This window comes from Ptychodera flava, unplaced genomic scaffold (assembly GCF_041260155.1).
Source record: "Ptychodera flava strain L36383 unplaced genomic scaffold, AS_Pfla_20210202 Scaffold_33__1_contigs__length_2856901_pilon, whole genome shotgun sequence".
Taxonomy (NCBI): domain Eukaryota; kingdom Metazoa; phylum Hemichordata; class Enteropneusta; family Ptychoderidae; genus Ptychodera; species Ptychodera flava.
Window position 1 is genome coordinate 2,786,094 of NW_027248355.1, and position 26,312 is coordinate 2,812,405.

Sequence of the window (26,312 nt, forward strand, 5' to 3'; positions counted from 1 at the left end):
TCTAAACGCATCACGTAACTGATTTTTTATGCTTGACGAGGAAACTCTTATGCTTTTATTGAAATATCAGAGTTTTTGCTAGTTGAACCAACTTTCGATGCTGTGACAAAGTCCACATTTCTCTGAGCTATCAGTCGTAAGGCATTTGCCAGGTTCATTTCCAGGCGCTGGTCGCCCGTAGTACGATCTGGTGTAACACAGGAACTCGACGGAGCTTGTCGATTGACCCGTAAGCGATCCACAGTTCTCCACCATTTTACAAGGTGACCCTGCCGTTCCCGAAACGCTTCCAATACAGGGGGCTGATGATCGAGTGTTTGGCACTTACAGGTCTGTCTTATCGCGTCTCGGTACTGACGATTTCCAAGTCCGTATATGTATGGGTTGAGGGCGCTAGACAAGTACATGAAAATCACAGATGCCAGCACGCCCTCATGCGAGACAGGTTTTTGATAGATTTGCAGCATAGATGTTGCAACCATCGGCATCCAGCAGATATTATAAACGAGAAAGACAATAGAGAGTGTCCTTGTCAATTTCATTTCCTCTTTCTGCCTATTGGCTCTTCGTCTTTCGACCATCTGGGTGAAGGCCGACACCCAGGTGTTCGTTTTCCCTGACGAAGTAACCAATGCGGGTCGCCTTGTGGCCAACTGTTGCAGAGAAATTACTTCGGGTGGATCAGCATTCGAACTGTGTGGTTGATTTAATGTATTTTGCAAGTCACATGACGAGCAATGGGCTGCTTGAAAGTGATTGGCTCCGCTGAAACTCGGTTCAGGTGCGTGATCGGCCGGGTATTGTAAACGCTGGGAGTGAGTTTGTTCACCTTGCCTTGGTGCCCGCTTAAATAGAGTAGGTGTCCACTTGGCGAGGCTTTTTTGGTTCTCACTAAAGCTGGCTGTGAAATTCGCCCTTTGCAACTGGTCCTGCTCTGTCGTTGTTGCACTTGAACCTTTATTTACGCTGAAGTTGTCGATATTCCGTTTGCTCTTTCGAACTGTGAGGAAAATTCTCACGTAAGATATGAACATTACACAATTCGGCATTAAGATCGCTATCACCAACAAACAAACAGAGAACACAACGGAAGATGTCCTGAAGTTTGGCATGCACGCTGCGTAGCTGGGCAGGAACTCAACCTCTGACCAAAGGCGTACCAGACAGGATGATGACATCACCGCTGATAAGATCCAAACGAAAGTAATTAAGATTTTAACATTGCGCAAGCTGAACACCTTGCTGTAGTTTGCAAACCGGCAAATGTAATAAAATCTGAGAGAGAGAGAGAGAGAGAGAGAGAGAGAGAGAGAGAGAGAGAGAGAGAGAGAGAGAGAGATTAATTGCTCCATTTTTTCGTGGGTTATGTTAGTTTCGTTGGGGCAAAATGTAATTTGTAAAAGTTCAAGATTAGAATAAATATCTAATCCACGTTCATCTGAACATTAGCAGGCAAACCATGTCATTTCCTGATGAATGTATTCAGTATGCAAAGCGTGACAAATGCCCTTGCTGATGTGCAGCGTTCCCGGAAGGTTATATCTGATTGGTCGATTGTCATTGTAACGGTCAGATCAGCCAACCAATAGGATAACAGCTCCTAAGGCTCTGCACGTTAGCCCAAATAAATACACCCAATCAGTCGAAACCTGTACCATACATGTATAAACATAACGCAGTAATATACACAAATAATTAAACAAAAACGACGGCAATGATGACAAATGCACACACTCATTTTGTACACAGTGACTTTTTTATGCCTTTCTGATGACACAGGGTCCATTGGGTTCTGTGTGGAATATGACCAGGTCTGAGTAAGCAGTCGGGAGACGAAGTCGTCTAATACTATAAATGACTAATTTATTCTATACTAATATAATAGACAGTGGCTAAAACAGTGAAGCATAACACTTGGTGAGCGACCGTACATAGAGTCCAGTGACGTGAAGTGTCTCTGTTGATGGTGGAAAGGTCTCTGGTTAGGGAAGGCGAGGTTCCCGTAGATACAGCACTTTTGGCGGGAAAAGTGTCAATGAGTCACGAGAAAGGAACATGATGGATTAGACATATTGTCTTAGCAGATGGAATCTCTGGTTGGTAAAATAAACAGTGATAGGAAGCGGTGACTCAAAGCTTAGTCTTAGAAGGAATGATATCAGAGTATCTATAGTAAGACACTGTACTAATAATGACGTAATACAAGAATATATTTCCTAACAGGTTCACATTTAAACGATGTTGCCTTGTTCAACATGTAAATAAATTTTCGCCTGAATGAAAAACTCGCACGTCGATTATTAGTCCTGTTTTGTTGATCTATGGGAAAAAATAAAATACTCCTTTCATGGATAATGTGATCAGTCACTCTGGAATGATACTGATAGCTAGTTCCTATGCCTAATGATGAATATTCATACGCAAGATAATGATGAATATTCATACGCAAGATAAATCCTCAGTGAATATTGGGAACACTGCAAACAGATTTCACATTTCCCTTTAAAGTTAGCCAAAGCTGCAGCGACTGAACTTCGGGCCGATTGCAATGGGGTGTTTTGTTTGATATCCATGCAGCGATGGCTGAGATTTGCGTTTAATTCGGACATTGATATCATTCTGATAATGATAATGGGAATTTAATGGAAGTAGAATTAAGTTTCCTGGAGCAACACAAGACATTAAATACCGGTGACATATGTGATATGGGTAAAAAGACCGCGAGAGTAAGCAAGGTCTTACGAGATGTTATCAGAGAAAGTACAAAAAAAACAAACTTTTCCGACGAGTGTTTTCCAAATCAACGTTATAGCTCCCGGAAGGGCTTTTGAGTTCAAACTGAAAAAAAAAACTTTTGACAGTTATCTTCTGAATGACAAAGAGCCGCATAAGAGTATTACAGAATCAAAAAAATCTTCCAATGCGCGATTATAAGCGATCAAAAATCAATCATTCAATCAGTCAGGCAGGCAATTAGGCAATTATCAATCAATCAACCAATAGAAAGCATTCAAAAACACCTTTCGACGATTTTTTTTTCGAATCAACGTTATTGCTCCCGGAAGGGCTTTAGAGTTCAAAACTAAAAAAATTGACAGTTGTCTTCTGAATGACAAAGTGACGCATAAGAGTATTATAGAATCAAGAAATATTCCAATGCGCGATTATAAGCTATCAAAATCAATCATTCAATCAGTCGGCAGGCAATTAGGCAATTATCAATCAATCAACCAATAGAAAGCATTCAAAAACACCAGTATACAGGATGGTGCACCGTTCAAAACCTCAAACATAAAAACTCGACTCTTCAGTCTGATTTTTAAAATGCTCCAAAATTTTAAAACTCTCGCATAGCTGCTCGTATAATATGTCATGCATTATACCCAAATCGAGTGTGTACCAGCCTGTGAAGGGGGCTATTGCTTAAATTTATCACGCCTGTTCCACATTTCGGTCAACTGGTGAAAAAAAGATCTGTTGATGAGCTCACCTGTGCATGCTGATATTTATCGGCTTATGCATGATATGAATTTGAAAGTGCACGAAGATATTCTCGCGATGTCGTGATGAGTTTCAAGTTGCTGCTACGTCCATCTGCGTTTGTATGGAGTAAACTGCTGTACCATAAGACTTCTCCATCTTAACGTAAGTATGTACGTTCATGATAGTTTGTGTTGATCTCGACACTCAGTCAACTCTTTTGATTGGATGGAACTGACACAGGGACTTTGTCTGACCTGTGAAGCTTGAGCGGTTCGTTACCTATGGTTACCCGGTGTGATGAAACCGAAGGCCGGGACTATGTTTTCGTAGCTTCGAGTAAATGAGTCCTCTACACGCGCGTATGGTTTTTTGTGTTAGAATTTTGCATTTGCCTTCATGTCGTCGGACACTCTGCTCTGTGGATTAAGCGACATTGATTTATATAGACGAGCTTGTTTAAAATTGTCAGCCTCACCAGCGACCCTTTTCCGAAACCGGTCGTAAGTTTTGTTCGGTCGCTCAGTAATGTTTTTGCTCGTCTGCGTCAATGTCAAATGCAACGTAAACGTATATTACTACGCATCTTACTATTGCGGTTTCCGTCATTGAATGTGTCCCTTTGTTTTTGAAAGACATAATTATACATTTCTTCTCTCCAAGAATATGGCTTTTATATTTAGCTGACTGCACTTGACCTTTGATATAATATTACTGAATACTATTGTTGCCTAAACAAATGGATCATTATGCTTTCTGTACTGTAGACCATTTGACCTCCTCATGTTGAAAAAAAACGGCCATCTCCTAAGCAAAATACCATTGCATGCAGCTAAAATATGTAACATCATCACTTCCACTCAAAAAGGGCGATAATTTCAGAAAAAAATTTATCCATCAATAAAAGATTTTCGTTCCCTAGACATTGTAATTTATTTATGATATTGAGTTTTGAAGTCTACGTGGCTGTATATTGACACGGTAGACTATAGATAACAATGATTGATGTCCACATCCTTTTTACGGTATATCTTTGCAATCTGCCAACATTTGAACAAAACCACCCAGGCGTGTCCGCAAATCGTGAAACATAGCAACAAATAGCTCTGCCAGATTAATTTTAAGCTTACTAATGGATTTTGATGGTAATGTTGGAGGGTGCTGTGGTTCCTTTAAGTGGTTTGAAGAGATATCTCTCATCTTGATAACGATTGGATATTGACACTTTGATCCGGAAACACTTCGAGAGGTGGGGATAAAGGCCCCAATCGAAGCGAGTAAAAATATAATTCGCGGAATGAAATTGCTGATCGCTGATATTACACTGTTGCACTCTTCTACCTTTAACCAGGAAAAAAATGGTATAAACCTACCGTTTTGTAAGGCAGTTTTGGACCTTTATACAGGGAAGAAGGGTGAAAGGGTTCATAAAAAGTAAAACACCCAGTCATCTATTATATGATTTGGCGCACTTAATTTTGCTAAGTAAATTAGAATTCGATTAAAACAGAAATCTAAGCTTAATCTCAAATATTGTTTGAAAGAGATATAAATTTGAGTGTACTGTAGACATGCATGTGAAACATTCGTTTCTTTTCAATTCCTTTCTGCAACTACAAATGTCATGACCAAGTAAAAATTAAATGTGAACTAAATCCAAATATGGAGGCGGTTTGGGTTGCTAACATTGACTTTGTGCTGGAAACGTATTTTTGCACGTATTTTTGCAGATGCGCATTTTACAGAAAGAAGTTATAGTTATATTGTCTAGTTCAAGTAAACATGTTGTAAGAGGACAAAAATATGGCTGAGGGACTCACATTCTTACTGATACGAGGTAATATTTTAGCTGACCTACACGACGCTATATTTGGCGGAGACACTTTATTGTTCGATAGCATCACGCTGACGTAAATTGAAAATCTCGGGGGAGACAAGATGGCGGTGTATGTTAGCTACCAACACGACCTCGCTATGGACTTGATGAATTCACGTGGCGAGACAATGGAGGGATGCGCAGAGGCTACGCGCAGCCTGACTCCATCAGTGCAAGACCATTAAGGTATAATTACGTGGGTTCTGTTTGAGGAAGACTAGATTTATGAGAATGATACCATTGAAGATTGATGGCCTCCTGTACAATATGCTTTACAGCTGGTAGCCGTAAAATCACCACATGGTGCAGATTATGAAATTTAGAAAATATCTTATTCTTTCGCTACAAAAAATAACTAGTTCCTAAGCTTATCATTGCCATTGTTTAAATATGAACACTTTTTTCCCCGCATGATCACCGTACATTTAGCAATGTTTGACACAAAGTACTGAAAGACATTCGAAATTTTACGAATCAAACTGGCTGTCACGATTATACATTTTGAAGAAAGTTAATGTATATTGTAATTTCATGTAAACATGTAATAAACTCCACGGCGGAGATTTAGATAGACTTTGTAAAAATACAGATTATGTTAGATGCCCAGCCTGCTAAAGTGGAAGCATGAAAGTCGGACATTAGCGCCGCGCATCGCCCTCCGCTTCGAATTTGGAAATACGATGCGCTTATATTGCCGTGCACAGTCTGCAAAATTTAGCAGTAACATCATATACAAGATTTCACATGATCTACTATCGACAACAATAGAATTTTGCGTGTGGCAAAATGAGCACGGAATGGAGGTCCGCATTAATGACTGTTTCGGCGTGATCTGATCATGCGTAAAATTGTAATGTGTGTACCATCCTTTGGTTATAGCTACGTGAGCTCCAACTCATGATACATCTTCAATCATTTTCTTTTTCTGTCTGCGAAGTGAAATTTCCTTTTCAAGTCCTAACCTTACATCGTAAAGTTTAATTTCCAGCAATATATTGACTACAACTTTGAAATTTAGCTAAGAAGTATTGTGTAATATTAAATATACATTACGGATCCCTCGTTCATATTGCAGATGAGTCCTGATCAATCCCTGACTTATTACAATGCAATCTGCCACCTAGAGGTGAGTAAAGATTTCAAGTCAAGTCCCTCTGCTTGATTTTAAGAAGGAATTCAGTAGGGCGCACGTGAACAACACTAAGCATAATCCTCATTTTGAAAAAAACCTGTTTTCTTAGGGGTATGCTATAACTCTTTGAAGCAACCAGGCCCCATAGTATCATGTAAATTTTTAAAATTGTCCATTTTTTTCAGAACAACCTTCAGTTATATCGCTGGCAGCTTTCTAATACATCGGTGAATTAAATTATTAGAAAATGATATCCCAGTGAAAGAAGGATTACTGTGAAAGAAATTTCAAAAGAATTAGATACCAATAGTTGATGTCTGGGCAAAGTTAGCTCCTCATAAATTTGGCATTAAAACTTTTCCAACACTTTTTTTCCACTATTTGTCTACAATGCATAGTAGACCTACAACTGAATATAAGAATCTGTTGTGATGGTGACCCTCACATTTAGTTTTTCAGACATGTTTAGGCGAGCTGAATGATAACTGTGAGAAAAAAAGAGTAGTCTTCCAAAATCAAACTTTTTGAGGGATTCAACATTAGGCCCACAATGGGACGAGAATTTGGTGACGGAAATTATTGCGCTGTTCAAATTTTCCAAGATTTCGCATGTTGTTTGGAAGTTCGAGGATATTAGTGACTTTTTATCCGAAATTACAAACTTTCGAGGCACATGAAGATATTTCTTCGAAAGAATGATAAAACGTAACATTGTTTTTCACAGCTGAAGTATACATCTTAAGCACGATCAGTTAGAGTGGTCAAAACCTGACAAAATCAGCTAAATGCAAACACAGCAAAAGGGATTTAAGTCCATTGACAATATAAATCACAAACCGGCGTTGAACTCTTCTTACCTGTATAAGTAGCATGCGCCTCGGGACTGCAAGATTTAATTTGAACAATTAAAAAGTCTAATTAACCCAAATTAGTTCAAATCATGTTAACAACAAACATAAGGGGTCACCATACACATGTGAGTACTAGAGACACAAGTACCTAAAATCTACATACATCTTAGATTAAAAATCACCGCAGGCTATCATTGATATGTTAACTAGATGGGGAGAGAACAAGCTTGTTTTGTCAAGAGTAAGACTAGTGAAAACTTCATTCCCTCCACAAGCTTCACACAAGCAGCAAAATTATTGTAAAAAGTGATTCGAGTCCAAATATCTGTGCTGAGATGCCTTTTATATATCTTACACAGAACACATAACTTGCACGTGATTTGTTTAGGGCCTACACGTGAGTTGCAAAGAATTAGTTTTTAAATTTTATCAAGGGAAACATTGAATACGATACCAGTATTGATGTTGCTCCATTTAGATCTTTACTTTCTGACCGATCTTACAACATTTAAACAATGAATATAGCAAGTTAGGATTTCAGAATTTCAAATTTATGTAGATTTTAGCCGTTCGTTTCTGTAGTACATATATGTGTATGCGGACCCCTTCTTTTTGTTGTTGATGTGGAAAGAACATGAGATACAACTTTGTGTAAAATTTGTATTTCAAATAATGGCTATTAGCACATTTTCAAGCCCTTTTACATCAACCTAAATACCCTGTGATCATAACAACTTTGGGTATCTGTATTTCAAGTACAGTGTATTTTACTAACCTGTTTAAACTGATGATTGCAAGAGTAAACAGGCACACGATTCCAAACCACAGTATGGCGAAGCTGTGACAAAGACATAAGACATCCCCGAAAGGCCACTCACTCTCCGCCAGCACGTAGAGGGACACCGGCATTGCTATGCACACCATGAACATATCTGAAACTGAGAAAATATGTACACCATGAGATTATGTAACAATGCCAAGCGTGTCTACCACAAACTGGTACTTTTTTCGAGTTGAAAATTGTGCCAACGAGCGGTTGCAACCACAATACAAAGTTCTTAGACGCAGATGCTTTTGATATTTCGAATAATTCTAACGAGTCTGAAAAAGAACAGGTATTTGTTTTGCTAAATGTATACAATAGGACAAGAAGAATTGCAGTAAAGTTGAAAAGACCGACGAATTTCATCAGATATACATTTATTGAATTTTAGTGATTTTTTATTCATCTATTTCTCTCAGGCAATTTTCCCTCGCTCCCTCCCTCTCTCTCTCTCTCTCTCTCTCTCTCTCTCTCTCATGAAAAATTAACGACAGCAAACCTGAAACACATTTGGGCATTTTTGACAGGCTCATAACGTATTTACATCTGATATCTAAGGGAAATGATTCATTCGCCGTTTTCATGCCGGATGTCAGTGTTATCTCATACGTTGGGAATAATATGCATGATACGCATCATGGTAAACGTCACTGTGTTGACATTATCACAGTCAGTTTCATCTTCTCGTGGTACGACCAAAACACACCGATTGAGTTTACCCTGCTGTGCTGAGATAGAAATATCAGCATGTTGACGATATCCAAGGTCTTTGGCGGAAATTACCCGGCAGGAAAATAACCAATGGAAGGCCAATAAGCGTCCAAAGCTACCAAAAAGATGCACTGGTGATTTCATAACTTTAGAGATGTTAGCAGAAAATGATAGACTTTAAAGGCCGGAGACTCTATCCCAGGGAACAAGTTTGTTCTAGTATGCAAGACTAATATGTAGATGTCATAGCCTTTTGTTTTTCCATTGAAATTGTAATCTAGTCAGTGAATTTCATGGCAAGACAATATGACGCCTCACACAGGCCTAAAAATAGAAAAGCATTTGACAGGCGAGAGAATTCAGACTTATCTACAGGAATATATCTCACTGCTAAATGGGCAGGTTATTTATTAGCTTTATCTAAAGCAGACTGCAAACTGAAAACTATAATGGAACAAAGGGCTAACATAAATACCAAGTGTCAAAAAAGGACTAATGCGAGAACCAGGGATTGAGAACCGCCCCTTTAAATATCGGTTGTGTGAGGGGTACATTTCGTCGTAAATGTGTATGAGCACATTTGTAATGACAAAGTGACAAACTGAACCAAGGCTTTCTCGGCAATCGTCTTTTCCCCCACAATAATACATGGTTACATAGTAGCGGAGGAAATATTAGAATGGATTGATCATATTTTGCCAGCAAGAAATCCAAGGAATTGAAAGTGGCGATCCTATTTCAACATTTATTACGGTAACCAATGGGTTGTTTTTTCAATCGATTCAAAGATAGATTTGGTGTCAGAAGTTCAAAATTTTTCCTAAATTTCGGAGTTCTTGGCTCTCTTCTAGGTTGTTTAGCAAATTATTTTTAATAAATGACTAGTTCGTCTTGACCAATAATCATTATGCGTTAAAATTTAAAATATCGTGAGCGTTATGCTGCAAATAGATGACCTATGAAAATATGGGAATCGTTCAGAATTTAATTTCGGCACCCGCAGTCGCTCAGAGTGCATTACAACACGTTTATGAGTTAATCTTACAACAATGAAAGCGAAAGTGAACAGTTCTCCGAACTTAGCAATTTGAATCTCAAACGGAGAAAGACTGTAGTGTTAAACTTTATTTCAGCTTTCGACATCCTAAAACATATAAAGCATTCTTCGATACATTCATTTTATTTAATATTAACACGATTGGAACTAATTTGGGATAATTTAATGACGATGTAATGTCTGTTTGATCTGCAAATGTAAGCTTATCTGCTTTTCTTTTTAAGTTATACACTTGTTTTTATAAGGAAATTGTAATGTTGCAACATTAAGCTTTGGAGCACCTACACTTACGAGAAATTTGAAAAATATTAAGATCCAATTATTCCAAATTGGCGCCAATCGTGTTTATTTTGCTAAATACACAGTGCAATAATATAAAAGTGGTTCAGTTTCATATAGTTTAACTCAGGACACTTTGTTCGAACTAAGCTGCCCTTTCCCAACAAATATTTTGTTCTACTTTTGCCCTCAAAAGTTGGTGTTATACACAAGTTTTATACAACAACAGTATTTTTCATTGCTATTGCAATCTAGAATACTAATCTGTGCAGGCTGTAAGTAGCGTCTAGGGTGTACGTAGTAAACATGTCAGTCATGTTGGAATTTTGTTTATATAGACACTAACATAAAATTGTGTCCCCTAGTTTAAGTCGTTGTTTTTAGAAGTTCAGGGAAGATATTAAAATCACTCTAAGCCCGCTTCCATCTGGCAGTCTACCTGAGTTCATAGTTCAACGTTCTAAGGTCATATGGCAGAGCATAGCTTGTCCTTGCAAAACACAGTGCATTTAGTTACCAACTGTAAACTAGTTGGCTTGGTAATGTAAACATTATAAACAAAACAAGTTATGCACACAGACACAATGCTTAAATGCTTCTTTACATTTAATACGACCTTACAAGTGTATATAGTTAAATATAAGCGGCGTGTTCCCGCCATCGATAATATTAGTTATCGCCATATCTCCATGTTATGGTAACAAAGTTGCAATGTCCTATCAGAAGTATTGTTCAGGATTGTGAAAGGATTTTGAATGTTTCAAGGGGAAAGGACAGCGATATTAGCACATGGCCACTGACTATGGAGATACGAAACCATTATCTTCGAGGTTGTATACGCTTCGAAAGCGAACGATTTAAACTTTTGCTTAAAATTCCTTTAATGAAACTTTACCATTTCTCTCGTAAAATCAGGGGTCGTTGTGCAAAGTTCGGTACTAGAGAAACAATTTACCTAAAATTTACCGATATTTGAAATTCAAGATGGCCGCCATCCCTGTGTTAACTCTATTGAGAATAATACAATTTTCCATTTTCGAAAATCAAAGTCGGATGAAACTTATTCTTACTCCGATAGCTTTAAAATGAACCCCGCAAATGGTAGACCAGCAAATAATAGTACAAGTTTTGGGGTCTCAATATCAGTCCCAATTTATTAGCTTTTATCCATGAAATCGTTAGGCAGATACCGCGACTACTCTGCCAATAAGTAACTGCACCTAAAACGTCTTAAAGTCTAATAAACACTCTGCCTCTTTAGAGTTTAAATGAATTACAATGTTTGTTACTTTTAGTGTGAATCGCACCTATTCTATCAGATTTGCGCGTCAATGATTTTCAATTGTTTACCCAACTTGTGGGCCGCATTGTTAGCTGGTATAATATTCAACTGCACACTTAGGGGCCGTGGATAATTAAAACATGCGCACGGTAAACGAAACTAAGTGCGTTTGTCCTCAACCCAACCCCACCATAAACGAAAGTTAGGAAGTGCGAAAATCCAATCAAAACCTCATTCTGTATCTGCATCCAACAATCGGTGATTACGTCGCTATGGAATCACGGATACGCTACCGACCCACCCCCCCTCCCTCTAAAAATCAATCTCTGTTGGGTGCCAACTCAACAATGACGCAACCAATAGAATGAAATGAAACAGTGTATCCAAAATGATTGTTACGTTATTTTACTCTTGCACTGATTCACATGTATGTCAAAAGAATGCTGGTGGAGCGCCCCTGCCGTCTGGTCTGGTACACGCCAAACAAATGTAGCGAGATATTTTGCTATACAAACGTGAAGCGAGATGTTGCGATAAGAAAACTTGTAGTGCGATTTTTGCGCACGGTAATCGAAATACAGCCAAACCCCTTCCCCCTAAACCCAGAAGTTGCGTTAACCGTGCGAACGTTTTCACTATCCACGGCCCCTTTCGCAGTTCACTTTCTCATTAACATAAATGGGGACTGGTACGTGAGAGTAGCTGACATGTTTCGCTGCTCATGCGTGGACTGTAAGCTGTTTGAAGTTGCCGAGCTGTTACGACCCGTAATATATTACGTATCTAGCTCTACTCTGGTAAGCCATGCATAACGAGGGGATTTACCTAAAACGCACGAGTGGCTAGTCGTACCTGTACGCAGAAAGTGGCTTCAGGTTTGTCTGTCGGACAGACGACTTTGTACAAATGAACAGAATGATCGTGCAAGGATGGAAAAACCTTTGGCAAATAATCGATTAAGCAAAGCAAAGACCAAATATCGATACTTCTTCCGTTTTTAACAATTTGGTTCAATTCAGGCTTGTGAAGTGCAATTTGCTCGGAGACGTTTACGCAATCTACACGTACGCTCAAGAAATATGTGTCGGATATGAGAGAGATCAGTCAACGCGAGTGGGTATTTACAAAAGAGACAACAGAAAATGTATGCTATTTGCTGCGAAATTTTTAATAAAGGTGGGGTTATACTGCTTCAAGAACGCAGTTAAAAACACCGTTTACCACAAACAGTCGACAGTAAAGATTACTATCTACGATTTGAACTGTTGGACAAACGCGTATGACGTCGGTGAAACTAAGCTTCACTGAAAACATTTCGTGTGTAAAAATCTTCGCTTTGCCCGTCGAGTATAAATAACACTTGACGTCATAATGCCTTTTAGTGGAGAAACGAAACTCCATCAAGGGATATCCCATACACACGAGCCAGGTGTCAAATTGTGCCAGAAAGCTTTTTAGTTGCTTATCAGACAATGAGAACAGAAAATTTCAATTTCTGCCAGCTCTACGCAGCTGATCTATTCAACCTGATAACTCTCGAAATATTGTGAGTTTTTGCGATATATTTCGAGTAAGAAAGTGTGCTCGTTTTGCCTCAGTACTGTCAGAAATATTAATAATTAATGTCTTAAAAATCTGAAAACAAGAGCAAATGAAGGTAAAAAGTTTGAAACAAAATATGGAAAAGATCGACTCCGTTGCCAGACGATACTAACCATAAAGACATTATCTCTCAAAAATCTAGTTTGCAAGTTTTACTCTCAATGTATACAAACAAGATAATTATAGTTGAGGACATAAATTATTGATATGGCTGAAATATTATTTAGAAAATCGAAAATATTACTTTTATTCATAGAGTAAAACGCCTATGCCAGCCATTTTGAATTCAAATATCAGTAAATGTTAGATATTTTGTTTCTCTAGTTCCAAACTATGCACTGTGGCTCCTGATTTTTTTATTGAGTTGAAAGTGGAATTACTAAAATTTACATCTGGGAAAATTTTAGTAAAAGTTGAAGTCCTTCACTTTCGAAGCGTATACTAATTGAACAAAAACTGAACAACAATTTGTATAATCTGTCCATGACTTTTCTTTAAGTACGTCATATGAAGTGAAACTTTTATAAAACTGGCTTTTAGGTAAAATACGCCTCTGGGACATATATTCGCACTCTCAAACTTTCACGATCCTTTTCTGATTTACCACATGTTGGGTCTCATTTGAGAGCTCTTGCGGTAAGTAAAATTTTCACTATCTTAATTTTTTGAATATCGGAAATTTTATTTTTCTCCATAGAGTTAACACATTGACTGGGGCCATTTTGAATTTCAAATATCGGTAGATTTTAAGGTAATTTGTTTGTCTAGTACCAAAATTTGTAAGGTGACCCCGATTTTTATTCTTGATTTTGACAGAGAGTGGTTGAAAGATTCCTGAGGAAAGTTTGAGCAAAAGTTTAAGTCTTTCAGTTTCGAGGCAAATTCTACCTTAAGGATAAAGACATAATTTTTTTATGTTTTTTGTCACACGTTCTTGCGACATCAAATGGAGGCATGCTATATCACACGTTTCCCTAACGATTTCGATTTCCATGAAACCATGTTTGAAACATCGAAATGCAAACAACGGAAATATTGACAATATCTGTGTAGAGACATAGAATGATCTACATTTTGCGATATTTTAGTAATTTCTCTCATATTTGGAAGCAAATTTTCGAAGCGTTTTGATTGTGAGGAGATATTTACAAAGTTGGTTTTATATCTTTCTAAAAGGAGCAGCAATTTATGATATGTCAAGGGAGTATCTTTCCGCTTGCAAAGATTGATGTAATGTGAAAACACATTGTAGGATTGTAAGAATCATTTCCGATCGTCCATTATCTCGACAAGTACTCGCGTTAGGAGAAACAGATCAAAGAGGCAGATAGCAAAACAAGGATGCATTACAAACGTATCGGTGGAATTTACCCTAGCAGTTTGCCTGATAGATAACTCTTATCAACTCAAGACGGATGTCAGATTGACGTAAGTGCTGTGTCTCTTACCTGCTAGGTTTAGAATCAGGTAGTTAGCTATGGTGTGCAGTTTTGTGTTCTTAACTGTGACCGTGATGACAAGTGTGTTTCCGATGATGCCCTGGAGCATTATGAATGCCTGAGAGAGAGAGAGAGAGAGAGAGAGAGAGAGAGAGAGAGAGAGAGAGAGAGAGAGAGAGATATTATAACGAAACAAACCAATACTGCTGATTGCACTTTCACAACATCTGCGTGCTGTGGAAAACAACGACATAAGAGACAACCATATGGTAGCACGGAAAGACAGTTTTAGGACTTAAAATCACAGAGTGGACAGAGAGAGGAAACTTTTTTCATCTGCGAATATTATACTTCAACTAATGGCAATAAATCAGTCCCATTGTATACATTTTGGCCTTGGTGGAGACAGCAGCCGAAGTAAAGTTAGATTACCAAAACAACGAATATTGTCGTTTGGCAAGAAAGCTCGATGATGACAATATAATGGTCATATTAATCCACCAATTCCATGATAACTACTACAACAATGTCGATAATTATGATGATAATGATGACGAAGATTATAAGATTATTGTGATGGCAACGACAATGATAATGATTTTTGTGAGATTTTGTTGCTTTGAAGATTCCAGCGAATATGGTAATACAGAAACGTGCTCAATGTGTACAATAGTAAAAAATATTAGAACGGCATGCTAAATTTAAGTTTTTCGTATGAAAAGACTGTACGCACTGTTCCTGCAAGGACAATAAGAAAGGATATTGACGAGATCAAATGTTACCACTTTCTGTGAAAAATTTGCAAACTTTAGGGCTTGAATTTACATCGAAGGTTTTTGACTATTTTCTGAACAACCTATGACTATTTTCAGCGGTCTGCTATTCATGGAAAAACAATATTATGAAAATATCAATGGTTTGAAAAGAGGCAAAAATGTATAAAAACCAAAATGTAAGACCAAACACAAGCTTGTGATACTTATTAGAGAGTCCTCAGATTTCATTTTCAATTTTGTTGATTTTGATATCTGAAAGACAAATGATAATACAAATAGTGTTTATTAAAATAATTTCACTAGTCTTTTAACTTACCTTGTAATGTAATATTGCAACATGGCATTACAGTTTTGGCAAATCTGGAGAATTTGCTGCCCTATGACTTGTTGAATTAAACTTTCAGCGACTGCCAGAAGTCTACCTACCAGAACCTTCTCCGCATTTACTTATTATTCAGTTATGCCCATTAAAGAATTATCCATTGACATGCTCAAATCGAGGTAAAATTACCCAATAAGGCTGTAATCTCCCCATGGGGCCCTAATTAAACACGCAGAATTAAAACCAAATAAGTGGTAAAAGAACAATGAAGTCTAAAAACAAACAAAATAAAAAATAGCAAAGCATAAAAGAATCAAAGAAAACAAAAGTTCTTTTAGTCGATATTATCCCCAATAAATCATTTTAGTCGAGTTTTAAAAATTTCAACATTGTGGCTTCGCAGAATATCATCAGAAAGTGAATTCAAGAAACTTGAGGCACGTATAGAAAACGTCCTTCGGCCTGTTTGAGTACGGAATTGAGGGAGTAGCAAAATTTGATGGATAGTGCGTGCTATTTATCTGATAGTCTCTTTCAAAGTAAACAAATTTAGGAAAGCTAAAATGTTAAGGAGTTTGGGCAATGGCTGGCGTCAGCACTGAAAGAACAAGACAAGCACAGACAGCACATTCACGAAGATGATAATAATTCTAATGATTACCATTATAGCCGACTCAAACACCACAGTTGTGTCGGAACGCAGTTGCAGGGCATTGGTATACGTCGAGTTTTCATCCATTCTTTGGTCGCCAGATTGTAAATAGCTGAATCACAGGTGTGGGACGCGACGCGTCACGATTTCCAACTTCAGATCTTTCCTAATGGAGTACGAAGCATGGAGAACGGTTCGCGTCTTCTCTGGCCTGTTCCATTTGTCCGAAGGTATGCACAGGATCCAAGTCTGTAAATCACTCATTTTCTGCCAGAAGTGTTATTTACCGTGTTTGCTGGTTTGTTTTTCTGATATCTACTGTGTTTAATTGTTTGACTAAACAAAACATATCAAAGTGTTTTTTGAACTTGAAATATTGAAAATGGCCATGTTGGATGAATGATTTCACACAACATATAGTTGACTTTTCGTAACGGTGTAGCATAGTAACCTCAAGGTTTTCCTTTAAGCCTTTATAATAAAACAATATTGGAACTGTCATCTTTTTCCCTGTAAGTATTTTGCAGACTCGTTCTCCGATAGAGCTGAAATATTGTTTCGCCGAAGGAATACGCTTTCTGAGATGTTGATTTTTGTATCAGCGTAGCTATTTGGTATTTGTGGGAATACGAAAGTGAGGATATAGTCATCGTCTTATAGAAATAAGGTATTGAAAACAAAGTAAACATTTTACTACTTACCTCGAAGGGCATCGGTAACCGTTTTGAAAATATTGTGTGGAGCAGCAGTTTTTGAATGTCAAATCTAAGATACAGATTTAGCAAGTAAGAAATTATTTCTATCTTTGTGCATTGCACTTACTGCTTTAGCCTTTTGAACATGTTAGAAATGGCATCGCCAATGTATACTGACATTACGAAAGCTTGGCTGATCATCTTAGTAAATGATGACAAACGTCTATACAAACATGCACATCCAAATGATATCCTTTCCTGTATTGGCACATAAACCTGTCCGGTTTTTGTTTGTTTAAATATGTGTGATATAGCATCCCACAAACCCCGCGAATCATTCGACTTGAAGAATCGTGTTTAGATAAGAAGCAGTGTCACCCAGAAAGAAAATATCAGCCACCAAAATTCATGTCCAAAAAAGCAAAGACAATATTTATGTTCCCATACGACATTCTTCTGAATGTTGCAAGCCTGATAAATATTTCATAGAAATTGCCTCACGACAAATCTCTAGCGTGCAAATTTTTTTGTTTGTTTGTTTGTTTTTTGGTTTTCATGATTATATTTCAAACCGAAGTTGCTTCGTGTAAATGTGCTAACTGAAGGACGTCAATAGAAGTATCACAGCTCGCTGATTTGGACCATGCCTACGCATTTTAAATAATAAACGGGTGCCGTACTCACAAAATGGTACCCTAACTGAATAGTACAAACGTGCGGTCAGTATTTCTGCACATACACATCGTGATCATAAAGAAACAAGCATGATGCCATTTACTTGAATGCATAAACACAATGGCCAAGACTCTGTTGTTGTAATCTTTATTTTCTCTGTCACAGGATTAGTTTTTGAAAATGGCGGGAAATTCTTCAGTGATGTTACAACGTTTGAATTTACATTTTCGACACTTATGACAGTGATATAGAGTTTTTAGTCTTTAATGACTTTTATTCAAAGAAAAGTCTTAGAACTTGGGATATTTTGAGACCGGTTTATTACACATTCGCAGCTATGCGGCTTTAACTCGTGACACAGTTTATATAGACAGTGGTACATTATTAGGTGCATCTAATAAGGAAGGGCAAAATACATGCATAGTTATGAAGGCGAATGCTGTGGTACACTTCGCACAATAGAATGATATAAAAAAAAAACATGACAAGCCCCGAATTCAGGTACATCACAGAGGGCGCTCGCACAAACGGGATTCTACGGACGTAGAATTCGAGTTCAAGGGTTGGAGGCAAAATATCGACATGCTTCAAACCCTTCTATAGAGCAATCATAATTATATTCATTCGACCTTGATAATAAACTTCAATTACAAAAATGTTGCAGAGCTTAAGAATTAAAATTATGTAGTATAACATATTTTAACAAAAATACATAATTTTGGCATTTATCTCGGTCGGGCCTGCGTTTGTTGTTAACAAATGAAGCTTACGTCTTTCCCTCTGCGCCGAGAAATTCACTGAAGTCACACCAAACACAACATGATAGATTTTTAAGAGCATGTATTAATTGCCAATACTCCAATATCTTTATTAGCACGTGACTACTTCGTGATCTGCGCTTTTTGACTTATGTTGTGATAGCGACTTAGGCTGTTCCTAAGCGAGATTCATTAACCAATATGGCACCCGATGTAAAATAGCCGCACAACACTTCATAATTTATTTTGCATGTCAAAATTGACTGAACAGTGTCTTTTTTGCAAATTGGGTGGATTCACGCTCTAAACTTTACAGAATTGAGTTTCTTGCGCTTGAGACAGTGTATCAAGTGAACAAAATTGAACTGACATAAACGTACATTGTTTAGCTTCACTTTTAAAGAACGCCTTTCATTTGCTTTATTTTAATATTCCCCGGCAAAATTTGAGAAGGCACTTTAATGTCGAGTTTTAAGCTTACATTAAGTTGAAGCAAATTTGAAAACCGCCTGCTTTGATTTATTAAAAAGAGGCGTAAACGCGTGAAAATGCTCGTGATATTCCGGTAAAAGCAATGGTATAGATCTGTTGTCGTCCTGCCATACAGGAAATCTAAAATGTGTTGAGTCACAACAATGCGTGAAGCGCTGGTACTATGCAACACAGACCGCAAAATTGCTTCCTTATGCGACATATAGAGCTGTTCAAGTCAGCCACTGAACATAAGTATAATGAACTGTAGTTTCACAAGCTTTATAAAACATACACACACTGCAAAACAGCAAACAATGCTACCTCGTCTTGACACATGTCATTTAACAAGCCATTTATGTCGCTGCTCATTCTATATCGTGTTTCTTATTTCCATCATGACTAAACGATTGGGTTGTTTTTGAAGCCGACTCATTGTGTTGCAATACTTACTGCTATGAATGACCTCATGCGAAGTGTAACGACCTCTGACCTCAGTGATAGAACTCTTCATGAACAGGCATGCAAACTATCTCTTCATAGGATACGCACACGGGCCTTCATAGTGGCGTCATGAGCGCTGAAAGATGCACCGCGTGTTTGACCCTTTCCGTCCCTTTTCACCACCTCGCTGACTGTTGACGAAGTAACAGTTTGTCAAAGTACAGTCTCATGACCCGCCTGTTAAGGTAAAAGGTGAAATGAATCAAAAGTGCGATACAATGTGTGTTCACATTGTCTATTGCCCAGGGTAGTGTGACGTTACCTTGGCATATTTCCAAGGGTTTAGGGATTAATGAAAGTCTTTCATTAATCCATATGCACTGTTATCGTGATTTTACATAAAACTATGTGTCGCCAGCTTTTGCTGAGATGGCCGTGAATCTGCTACGGATAATCGGCAAGTTCATGCTGAAATTGTAACCATGGATATAGGCCGTGGAAAACACTCTCAGAGTTAAACATTGAACCCGGAAAATGCCATTGGACGACATCGAGCCAAATAAAAGGCCGGTTGTCCAAGAATTCAATCATGCGTTTTGTCCTCACAAAAGGCCATGGCCGTAAAAATTCTTCCACGCATCGCTTTACTTGTTTCCTTGTGTATTTCAAAGGCAGGCTGTTTTTTCACTGAGGATGAGTGCACATTTGGGACAGACACGCAAAGTTTCAACAACTTTCCCGTTTCTTAAGGGAAGCTTGTAAACAGAAACTACGCTAACAGTATACTACGTTGTCTTTTCACTGAAACCAGCCACTTTTAGCAACAATGTCATTTGAGAATGTAATCTTTTTCGATTTACGAATATGGACCACTGGCAATTCGGACAGGTGTAAATTTTTCCGAACAGGCCTTTTGTCTGTATCGATGGTCACCTGCAATATCAATTTTATCTCCTTTCCATCAAGGTCTTTCTTTGTGTATATGGCAGAGAGAGAGAGAGAGAGAGAGAGAGAGAGAGAGAGAAAGATGCACACATTGTCTTAACTCATGACACAGTTTATATGGACGTGGTGTATTAGTTTCAGGTGGCATATAACAAGGAAAGGTGAATGCATAATTTTGACTGCGAATGCGTTTGTGCATTTTGCACGATAGAATGAAAAAAAAAGAAACATGACTAGCTCCAAATTCAAGTAAATCACAGAGGGCGCTCTCACAAAGGGGATTCTATGGACAAAGAAATCGAGTTCAAGGGTTAGAAGTAATATATCGACATATTATGCTACTGACCCTTCTAACAGCAATCGCAATTATTGTCACATCGACCTCGAAATACTTTTAATTATATACAACACATTTTAACAAACGTACGTAATGACTGGCATTTTCCTCAGTCTGGCCTAGCTGCATTTAGTTGTTCACAAATGAAGCTTACTCCGTTTCCTCCTGAAGTCACATAAATACAAGATGGTATATTTTTAAGAATCGTATATTCATTTGCAATGTACCAACATCTTTTTACAACGTGACTACTTCGTTACCTGCGCCCTTTGACTTCTGTTTTGAAAGCGACGTAGGCTTATGCTAGGCAGCAGTCAGTAACTAATATGGCGCCCGATGTAAAAAAGCCGCACAACGTTTCATGTCTTATTTGCATGTCAAGAATTGACTGAACAGTTTCTTTTCACCAATGGGGTGGATTCGTGCTCTAAACTTTACAGAAGTGAGTGTCTTGCGCTTGAGCTAGTGTAATAAGTCATCAAAATTGAACTAAGATACACGTACATTGTTTCGCTTCAGTCTTTAAAGAACACCGTTCATCTGTTATATATTTAATTCCCGGGCAAAATTTGAGAAGACACCTTAACGCCGAGTATTATAAGTTGAAGAAAATTTGAAAACCGCCTGCTTTGAGTTATTTAAGAGAGGAGTCAACGCGTGAATAAGCTCATGTTATTCCGGTACCACCAATGGGTATAGATCTGTTGGCGTCCTGCCATGCAGGAAATCTAAAATGTGTTGAGTTACAACAATGCGTGAAGCGCTGGTACTATGCAACACAGGACGCAAAATTGATTTTTATGCGACATGTAGAGCTGCTCAAGTCAGCCACTTGTACTTAACATATGAACTGTAGTTTTCACAAGCTTTATAAAACATATACACACTGCAAAACAGCAAACTATACTACCTTATCGCGACACATGTCATTTAACGAGCCATTTATGTCGCTGCTCATTCTATTTCGTGTTTCTTTTTTTCCATCATGACTAAACGATTGAGGGTGCTTTTGAAGCCGACTCATTCTGTTGCACTACTTTACCGCTGTGACTGACCTCATGCGAAGGGTAACGACCTCTGACCTCAGTGATAGAACTCTTCATGACAGGGCATGCAAACTTTCTCTTCACAGGATACGCACACGGGCCTTCATAGTAACGACATAAGCACTGCCGTAGAAAGGGTATACAAATATGCACCGCGGGTTTGACCCTTTTCGTCCCTTTTCATCACTTCGCAGACTTTTGACGAAGTAACAACTTGTCAAAGTATGGTCTCGTTACCCGCCTGTTATTGTCATCATACGATTTATCCAATCATTTTGTGGAAAATGCAGTTTTAACGGGAGTACTTAGTCATAATACAAACATTGGTCTCAAGATTTAACGAAATTTTGTAGCGGCTGGACTTTGTATCTCTTACTGTCAAGGGTACACCTTTGTGACCCCTGAATCCGTCACTAGAATACGGTGAAAAGATGTTGTTTGGAAGAGTCTGTGCCGTGAGGGGGCACTCATCACCGACTTTGCTCGAAATCATAATTAAGTTAATCGCTCTTTATCGGGGTAAAACGTAGGGTAAACAAAACATGATTAATTTCATCATTTATCTCGCAACATTTGTCAAAATAATCGACATAAGGTGAAAAGTAAATCAAAAGTGCGATATAATGTGTGTTCACATTGTCTATTGCCCTGGGTAGTGTGACGTTACCTTGGCATATTTCCAAGGGTTTAGGGATTAATGAAAGTCTTTCTTTAATCCATATGCACTGTTATCGTGATTTTACATAAAACTATGTGTCGCCAGCTTTTGCTGAGATGGCCGTGAATCTGCTACGTATAATCGGCAAGTTCATGCTGAAATTGTAACCATGGATATAGGCCGTGGAAAACACTCTCAGAGTTAAACTTTGAACCCGGAAAAAAATGCCATTGAATATCTATTCACGATATCGAGCCAAATAAAAGACCGGTTGCCCCAGAATGCCATTATGCGTTTTGTCCTCACAAAAGGCCATGGCCGTAAAAATTGACCCATGCATCGCTTGGCTTGTTTCCTTGTGTATTTCAAAGGCAGGCTGTTTTTTCACTGAGGATGAGTGCACATTTGGGACAGACACGCAAAGTTTCAACAACTTTCCCGTTTCTTAAGGGAAGCTTGTAAAGAGAAATTACGCTAACAGTATACTACGTTGTCTTTTCAGTGAAACCAGCCACTTTTTTGGAAAAATGTCATTTGGGATATTGTTAGCTTTTTTCGATTTACGAATATGGACCGCTGGCAATTCGGACAGGACAGGTGTTACTATTTCCATACAGGCTTTTTTTCTGTGTCGGTGGTCACCTGCAATATCAACTTTATCTCTTTTCCGTCCAGATCTTTCTTTTTTGTATGAGAGAGAGAGAGATAGACAGACAGACAGACAGACAGACAGACAGACAGACAGACAGACAAAAACATAATATGCACACATTGTCTTAACTCATGACACAGTTTATATGGACGTGGTGTATTAGTTTCAGGTGGCATATAACAAGGAAGGGCAAAAGCATAGTTTTGACTGCGAATGCCTTTGTGCACTTCGCACAATAGAATGAAAAAAACATGACAAGCTCCAAATTCAGGTACATTATAGAGGGCGCTCTCACAAAGGGGATTCTATTGACAAAGAAATCGAGTTCAAGGTTTGGAAGCATTTTACGCTACTAACCCTTCTAATAGCAATCGTAATTATATTTACTCGACATCGAAAAATTTTTAATTGTATACTAAATAATTTTACAAACATACGTAATGATTGGCATTTTCCTCGGTCTGGCCTAGCTGTGTTTGTTGTTCACAAATGAAGCTCACTCCATTTCCTTTGCGTCAATACATTCACCGAAGTAACACAAAACACAACATGATATATTTCTAAGAACCATGTATTTATATGCAATGCACCAATATCTTATTTACCAATTGACTACTTCGTGACCTGCGCTTTTTGACTTTTGTTGCGATAGCGACGTAGGCTGTTGCTAGGCGACAGTCAGTAACTAATATGGCGCCCGATGTAAAAAGCCGCACAACATTTCATCTCTTATTTGCATGTCAAGAATTACTGAACAGTTTCTTTTTACCGATGGGGTGGATTGTTCGGGCACTAAACTTTACAGAAGTGAGTGTCTTGCGCTTGAGCTAGTGTAATAAGTCATCAAAATTGAACTAAGATACACGTACATTGTTTAGCTTCAGTCGTCAAAGAACACCGTTCATCTGTTATATATTTAAATTGAAGGCAAAATTTGAGTAGACACCTTAACGCCGAGTAATTTAAGTTGAAACCTGCCTGCTTTGAGGTATTTAATAGATGAGTTAACGGGTGAATAATCTTTTGTTATTATGGTACCACCAATGGGTATAGATCTGTTGGCGTCCTGCCTACAGAAAATCTTAAATGTGTTGAGTTACAACAATAAGTGAAGCACGGAGACTATGCAACACAGGACTCAAAATTGCTTCCTTATGCGACATGTAGAGCTGCTTAACTTGTGTATAACTTATGCACCAAAGTTTTCACAAGCTTTATAAAACATATACACACTGCAAAACAGCAAACAATGCTACCTCGTCGTGGCACTTGTCATTTAACAAGCCATTTATGTCGCTGCTCATTCTATTTCGTGTTTCTTTTTTTCCATCATAACTAAACGATTGAGGGTGTTTTTAACGTCAAATCACTGTACCGCTGTGAATGACCTCATTCGAAGGGTAATGACCTCTGACCTCAGTGATAGAACTCTTCATGACAGGGCGTGCAAACTTTCTCTTCACAGGATACGCACACAGGCCTTCATAGTGACGTCATGAGCTATGCCGACCATTTCCGTCCCTTTTCGCCACTTGCAGACTTTTGACCAAGAAACAATTTGTAAAAATAGTCTCGTGACCCGCCTGTTATTATCCCATTTATCCAATCATTTTTTAGAAAATGCTGTTTAGCGCCAGTGTTAAGTCACAATACAGACATTTGTCTCAAGATTTAACAAAACTTTGTCCTGTCCAAGGATACACCTGAGTGACCACAGAGATCGTCACTAGGGCAAGGTGAAAAATGTTGTTTGGCAGAGTCTGTATGGAGAGGGGACCTCGTCACCGAATTTGCTCTAAGTCATAAGTTAATCGGTCTTCATTGGGGTAAAAAGAAGGATAAACAAAACATAATTAATGTTCATCATTTATCTTCCAACTTTTGTCAAAATATCTATATAAGGTGAAAAAGATATCAAAAGTGTGATACATATGTGTCCCCCTTGTCTATTAACAGCGGGGGAGGGGAGGTGTCACATTACCTTGACATATTTCCAGGGTTTAGGGATTAATGAAAGTTTTTCACTAATCGATAGCGTGATTCCCATATGCTATGTGTCGCCAGCTTTTGCTGAGCGGGCCCTGAATCTGCTAGGGATAATTGACAAGTTCATGCTAAAATTGTAAACAGGGTTATGGGCAGAGCATAGCACTTTCAGAGTTAAACTTTGAACCCGGAAATGCCTTTGAATATTTACTCACGACATCGAGCCAAATAAAAGGCCGGTTGCCCAAGAATTCAATCATGCGTTTTGTCCTCAAAAAAGGCCATGGGCGTAAAAATTCTTCCACGCATCGCTTGGCTTGTTTGCTTGCATATTTCAAAGGCAGGCTGTTTTTACTGAGCATGAACGCACATTGGAGGCAGACTGCTCAAAGCTTCAACAATATTACCAGTCCTTAACAAAGCCACTTTTTTGGAACAATGTCATTTGAAAATGTAATCTTTTTCGATTTATGAATATGGACCAGTGGCAAGTCGGACAGGTGTTACGATTCAATACCGGTCCTATGTCAGTATCTATGGCCACTGGAAATATCAATTTTATCTCCTCTCAGTCCAGGTCTTCCTGTGTGTATATGGCAGAGAGAGAGAGAGAGAGAGAGAGAGAGAGAGAGAGAGAGAGAGAGAGAGAGCCATATTGTCTTAATTCGTGACACACAATATGGATGTGGTACATAAATTGTGAGGTGGCATGTAACAAGGAAGGGCGAATGCATAGTTTTGACGGCGAATGCCTTTCTCCACTTCTTACAATAGAATGAAATAAAAAGACATGACAAGCTCGGAATCCAGGTACATCACAGAGTGCGCGCACATAGGGAATTCTATGGACAAAGAAATCGAGTTCAAGAGTTGTAAGGAAAATAGTGACATAGTCTGCCACTGATCCTTCTAACAGCAATCGTAAGGGACCTTGGCAATAGATTTCTATTGCATACAACTGGCAGATCTAAAATTATGTAGCTCGGCATACGTTTACAAACATACGTTGAGATTGACATTTCTTTTCGCTCGGGCTTGTGTTTATTGTTCTCAAATGAACTCAGCTCACTCCATTTCCTCTGCGTCAATAATTTTCACCGAAGTCACACCAAATACAACATGATACATTTTAAGAACCGTGTATTCATTTTCCAAGTGACTAGTTCGTGACCTGCGCCTTTTGACTTCTATTGTAATAGCGACGTATGCTGTTGCTAGGCGACAGTGAGCAACCAATATGGCGCCCGATTATAGCCGCACAAAATTTCATGTTTCACTTGCTTGCCAAAAATTTACTGAACAGTTTCTTTTTACCTTTGGGTGGATTATTGTTGTTCTAAACTTTGCAGAAGTGAGTGCCTTG

General features: G+C 38.3%; 1 protein-coding gene across 1 annotated transcript; it reads right to left on the reverse strand.

The window, feature by feature from the left end:
- LOC139127575 (5-hydroxytryptamine receptor 1D-like) lies at positions 1–17,562 on the reverse strand. Its single transcript, XM_070693478.1, has 4 exons — positions 16,292–17,562; positions 14,542–14,650; positions 8,115–8,277; positions 1–1,275 (listed from the first exon to the last, which is right to left on the reverse strand). Exons 1-4 carry the CDS (start codon positions 16,367–16,369, stop codon positions 48–50), a joined length of 1,578 nt encoding a protein of 525 aa, XP_070549579.1. The 5' UTR covers positions 16,370–17,562; the 3' UTR covers positions 1–47.
- Positions 17,563–26,312: the final 8,750 nt, after the last annotated feature.

Bases quoted from the DNA above. Each gene is read 5' to 3' on its own strand.
- LOC139127575 (XM_070693478.1), bottom strand. From the start codon at position 16,369: ATGGATGAAAACTCGACGTATACCAATGCCCTGCAACTGCGTTCCGAC. The intron at 14,651-16,291 runs GTAATCATTAGA...TCTCTCTCTCAG, and splicing joins TGTTTGAGTCGGCTATAATG to GCATTCATAATGCTCCAGGG. The intron at 8,278-14,541 runs GTAAGAGACACA...ATATTTTCTCAG, and splicing joins CCTGATTCTAAACCTAGCAG to TTTCAGATATGTTCATGGTG.